The following is a 5,883-nucleotide window of genomic DNA, read 5'->3' as shown; positions in this document are numbered from 1 at the left end:
ATATATATATATATATATAAATATATATTGTATGTATGTATGTGTGCGCGCGTGTGTGTACGTGAGAGCGTTGTACTTCGACATCCGACTGGTCCATTCAGGACCATCCTTGCGTAAAGAGCTATCAGGTGGTCACACACTGAACGACAGCCCTGCTGCACACTCGCACGCTGCCCTATTCGCAACGCTAACATCTTCCTACATACACACGTAGTATACCAGGTGCGATACTCGAAATACAACACCTGTTACATCGGTAATACAATCCGACCATGCCACGTCCGAATGAAGAAGCACCTTACTACCAAAGCACCTTAATTAAAAAGAATCGACAACTGACCAGCGATGCGCATCCATTCAGAACAACACTGTGTGTGTGTGTATGTATGTACGTCTATATATAAATATGTATGTATACATATATATGTATATATATGTATCTATGTACACACACACACACACACACACACACACACACACACACACACACACACACACACACACATATATATATATATATATATATATATTTATATATAATGTCACTTGCCGCCTGGATGACACATGTTAGACATTCAGACTAGAAACCAAGTCCATTTACTTCAATTTTACATTTATTTGTTACGATCCCAATATTTCCATCGCTCCGTACTCTGACCTAGTTACTGACTGTGTTGTTGCATTCAGTGGTTCTGGTTGGATGCGCATCACTGGTCAGTTGTCGATTTTTTAATTAAGTGGCTTTTCGTGTATCTCCTCTTCTCGTCTTCTCTCCTCTTTTAACACTAAAAAAATGGTTAGTACCTTTACCGTTGTTATGTGATTATTATTATTGTTGCTGTTGTTGTGATTGTTACCATTATTATTATTATTATTTTTATTATTATTGCTTTTGCACAGCTTCTAAGGCTGGAGGTGTACTACGGTGTCAGCTGTTCACTACCAGTGAACTAAGGTAACCCCTCTTATTTTTCGAGAACCATCCGGAGTATTCGAGCGGTTCCAAGCAGTGCTGTTTTCTGCAAGTGCTCCACCCTTATTGCAGTCCCTATTTGCTCCACGTACTTCTCGAGATTTTTACTCACTCGTCCCAAGGCTCCGACAATTATTGGTGGTACTGCTGCTACTTTTTTCATCGACCACAACTGCTTAACCTCCCAAGCTAACCTGGCATATCTCTCAACTTTTCTTTCTTCCTTATCGCATACCTTGTTGTCAGCTGGGCATGCTATATCTATGCTCCAGCATAGTTTGTTTTCTTTCTTAATTAAGACTATGTCCGGTTTCCTATTCTCTATGGTTGCACAGAATCATAAAATCCCATAGGATCTTTGCATTTCTATTTTCGATGATGCCTTCAGGTTTGTGGTCGTACCAATTTTTTTCTGTCAAGTCCATACTTGTTGCAAAGTGTCCAATGGACAAGCCTTGCTATATTGTCGTGGCGTCTCTTATATTCCTTCTGGGCTCGTGGCGTACATTGGCTGGTAATATACCATACGATTTCACCGTTTTGTCCACAGACTCTGCACTTATCACTTTCTGCTGTGTTGTCTATTCTGTATTGTATGTAGTTTGTTCTTAGTGCTCGGTCTTAGGCAGCATAAATTAGATCCTCCGTTTCCGGTTTTAAATCACTTTTAATCATCTACAGCCATCTTTTTTGTCTGTCTGTCTTACCTTCAACATCACTATGAAATTGACCATGCATTCTTTTCTTCACCCACCTATTTTCACACTTCAAAGGAAGAAGTGAGTGGCAAAGTGGGACAGAGAAGAAGAGAGAGGAAATGAGAGAGAAAGGAAGAGAGACAGTGAGTGGTGACGGTGTTCGTTTTCTGCAGATTACTACATATATCGCAAGAAAAGTGGATACATAGATCGCAAGAAAAGTGGATACATATACACATTGCTAAATCATTTACATTGGACGGACAGGTGTCCTCACCTTGTTTGTTGTTAGCACAACGTTTCTGTTGATGCACTCTCTAGCCTTCATCAGGGTTGGGTTCGACATTCCACCAGGACCCTGGTGAAGGCTGGAGAGTACATTAGCCGAAACATTGTGGTAACAATAAACAAAGTGAAGACACCTGTCCGTCCAATGTAAATAATGCACGGTGATGGCAATTTAAAATTTGCATAATTATCTTTCAAATTGCTTTCAATTTTTAAAATTATTTTCATATTTTTTGACTTTGTAGGAAATGAGAAAATTACACATATTCATTATTGGAATGGTTACTTATGTGTGCTGCACATTTATTTGTGAGTTGTTCATATTTTCCTCTTTCGCTTTGCACTTCTTTCTGTCCTTTCTTTTCCCTCTTCAGTTTTTTTAAAATTAAAAACGAATAATACTGTTTCCAGTATTATGTTATTACTTATATAATGACACCTCTTTCACCTGCAGGGTTCTTCCCAGAGACAGATGAGACTCTTGAATTCAAAAAAAGCCACTGCAACCTTGAATCTTGGTATCGGCAATATAAACCGCAGTCTATCTCTGACCATTATATGTCTCGTAAGATAACTCTTTATTTTAACTCTGTCAATCGTCAAAATAAACACATCGTGTCACTTCTTTTTTTTATGATATAGTTAACGTACGGCCACATTAAACACAATCTCTTCATTCTGGATGTCATCATCAGAAATTACAAATCAGAATCACTCGAACCTAAAACTTTGTTTTAGATCCCTCCAGATACGACTTTCAACCCCTTCTAATCATTGAGTGTGTCATAACTATCAGAAGGATAAGGTTCTCTCAACGGAGACTTACTCACCGATAATCTCGGACCCCATATCCGTGTCATCCCCAGAGGATTTTTTTAATCCTGTTCCTCTCTCTTACCTCTGGGATGCAATGCTCCCTCCCTCTTAGTGCCTCTTACTCTCCTCTCATTCTTACTATATTCCTCTCTCTCTCCCGCACTCTCTCTCCACCCCACACACGCACACATTTGTACACATGCTTGCATACCTACGTATATTTTTATTATGAATTTTTCCGTCGTTGTCGACGATGACCAAAGAAATCAGATGGGAGAAGATTGTGTGTCCGGCCGTGGCCAACCAGTCTGATGCGTACTCGGATGGCCCTGTTACAGGTCTGTGTCGTGCGTGCGTATATACATGTATAGGAACGTACTGGTTACACTGCCACCAGTACCACCTGTACATATACATATACACATACACGCTAAAAGTTTCTTCACAGTTTGCATTTATCAAGTTTCCTGCCTAAGTTATTTCAACTTGAGGCTAGCAGAAGTCTGTTGCTAAGCGACGCAACGAGATCATATCTGGAACCAAGTGGTTGCCAAGTTAAGGTTTTTACGTCTCTCTCTTTCTTTCTTTCTTTCTTTCTCTCTCACACATACACATGCATATGTCAATGCATGTGTGTTTATGTGTTTGTGTGTGTGTGTGTGTGTGTGTGTGTGTGTGTGTGTGTGTGTGTGAGTATATTTACAAAGAGATTCACTTAGAAGCCATCCCATAATTAATGTCCGAAATATATGTCATTTCTATCAAATCTTACAATAGACTAAAATGTAGAAATGGTATTAATCGATACTGACATGGATTTGGAAACCTTTAACTTAACATAATTTCTTTTCACAGAATAATCTGCCTGATTTAATTACTAATATCAATCCCTCAAAAATGTACGAAGGTGAATTTAAGACACATAATACTTTATAAGTTCAAAAATGGAATCGATGTAACAAAACCAACCCGAAAATACCCACTTTGTTTAGCGGGGAAGAACGCTTGAACGAAAGAAGTTGCAAATGGTTTGCAAAGTGCCAAAATAGTGATTTCAGCCCAAAAGAGATGCCACGAATAGGACGATGAACTTCTTTTGTCAGATTTGAGAAGGATAATTCTATGTTCATCACCATTTTCAACAGCTTCGAAAGGTTCCAGAACTCGGAAAATGGGTTCCCTGTGATTTGGTGGAAACCAACCAAAAATCACGAGTGAACATATGCTCATCTCTTCCCTCGCGTGAACGTATCTCCCTACTTTTGGACAGATTAGTGACTGGTGATGAAAAACAGATTTCCAATAAAAATGTTAAGTAATGCAGGCAATGGCTTAGTTGTAGAGAACAGGCTAAACCACAATCCTAAAAGTACTCTAAAAGGACTCCCATGCAAAAAGCGGTTCTTTCTGTTTGGTGGGATTGCATTGAAGTCAACCACTTTGAGTTGCTACTAACGAAGGCAACAATTACTGCTCACACCTATTGCCAACAATTTAAAGCAAATTTTAACGTGTCCTTCCTCGTAGCTCTTGAGATGCCGTTTTTTTAATATAAAAACAAAGAGTAAAATATAAAAGTCGAAATAAATCAATAAGATTCCGTAAAATATAGAAATTCAGAGAAATTTTCTAATTGTAATTTATAAATAATTTTACTTTTGATAATGTTATTTAATTGTTTTCTTCTACAGGTGTTGTTTCTTACGCAAATTGAAGATATTTTTCTGAAAGAGCAAATGCATTAAAAAGTGCCTCAATCTTTCTCAGACAACGGCCAAAAGGATCAGTGATCCCCAAAATGTATTATGATCAGCCAATACCATACGAACATAATTTCCAAAGAGTTATTAATGAACCGAATCTCTGTTCACAACATGGAAGAATATTTATTATTTATGCTATTATCACTATGTACAATCATTTTGATCGGCGGGAAATATTAAGAAAATCTTTTAAAAATATTCCAAGTGACTCTTGTGCGAGAGGCGTCATTATTAAACACGTTTTTCTTTTCGCTAAGACAGATAATTCTACAATTGAATCCCTCATTCAAAAAGAGAGCGAAATGTATCATGATATCCTTCAGGAGGATTTCAAGGAATCATATACGAATGTTTCTATGAAAGCAATTATGGCGTGGAAATGGATTGGAGAGTTCTGTGCCAATGCCGAATATGTTGCGATGATGAATGATGAGTCTTTGATAGATCACGGCAGACTTGTATCGTGGCTTGGCACGGATTTCTCCAAAGGTGCTCGCGAAGACCACTTTGCACTTTGTTATCCTGTTGGCCAGGCACGAGCCCATCATCTTGAGCTAGAGCGGTTTCGTGTGTTAGAACCCCGAAAATTATATCAAGGACAGTTCTATCCCCGGTATTGTCACGGCTTTGCTTATGTTGCACACATCAAAGTATTCAACAAACTTTATCTGGCAGCTTTGAAGAATACTCATTTTATGCCGACTGATGTCTGGATTGGTATTCTGACTGAGAAGCTAAGTCTTAAAGTACTTTTTCATCAAAAACAATTTAAGCTCTACAAAGTTTTGGAACATTACCAACCTCAGAAGTATTCCAAGTCTCCGGCCATTGTTGCAATATGTGATATAGAGGAAGACAAATTCCAAACAATCGATATTATGCGGCATGTTTATAAAGTGATTTCCCAAGAAATACGATAGAACTGATAATAATTGGTTTAAATAAACATAGTTTCACAGTTCTTATTATTATTGGGATCAAAACATGAAGTATTCTAACTCGACCAAACCTGTACGTTTGGCATGGTGGGCATGGATGGAGTTTAACGAAATTTTCTTGTCTAAATAAACGGGAGATTTATTATTATTATTATTATTATTATTGTTCAGTAGTTTTATTTTTATAACGTGCTTTCACTTCACTACCGAGCGCAGCTCTGTGAGCCTTGGGTATGTGCTGTGGTTTGCTGTGATGCTCTTATGGTTACTGTATTGAAAGTGTTGTGTAGGATGTGTGCTGTGCCCAGTAGTGCAATTTTCTGTATGTTATATATATTTGTAAGTCCTGGTGTTTTTGTTGTTATTATTATTATTATTATTATTATTATTATTATTATTATTATTAT

The 5,883-nt window shown here is 37.8% G+C and overlaps 1 protein-coding gene across 1 annotated transcript in view; it reads left to right on the top strand.

Annotated features, from left to right (window-relative positions):
• The window catches only part of LOC106867167 (beta-1,3-galactosyltransferase 1), an 8,155-nt gene extending 2,519 nt beyond the window's left edge, over positions 1-5,636 (top strand). The window contains exons 2-4 of the mRNA XM_014911958.2: positions 2,205-2,268; positions 2,414-2,524; positions 4,467-5,636. Coding sequence (XP_014767444.1) covers positions 4,574-5,458 — 885 coding nt within the window. The 5' untranslated portion in view covers positions 2,205-2,268; positions 2,414-2,524; positions 4,467-4,573 and the 3' untranslated portion in view covers positions 5,459-5,636. The remainder of the gene's footprint in view (positions 1-2,204; positions 2,269-2,413; positions 2,525-4,466) is intronic.
• Positions 5,637-5,883: the final 247 nt, after the last annotated feature.

Source organism: Octopus bimaculoides, chromosome 7 (genome assembly GCF_001194135.2).
Source record: "Octopus bimaculoides isolate UCB-OBI-ISO-001 chromosome 7, ASM119413v2, whole genome shotgun sequence".
In the NCBI taxonomy this organism is placed as follows: domain Eukaryota; kingdom Metazoa; phylum Mollusca; class Cephalopoda; order Octopoda; family Octopodidae; genus Octopus; species Octopus bimaculoides.
Note: the sequence above shows the minus strand (reverse complement) of the source record. Positions and strands in the feature narration are given on the sequence as shown.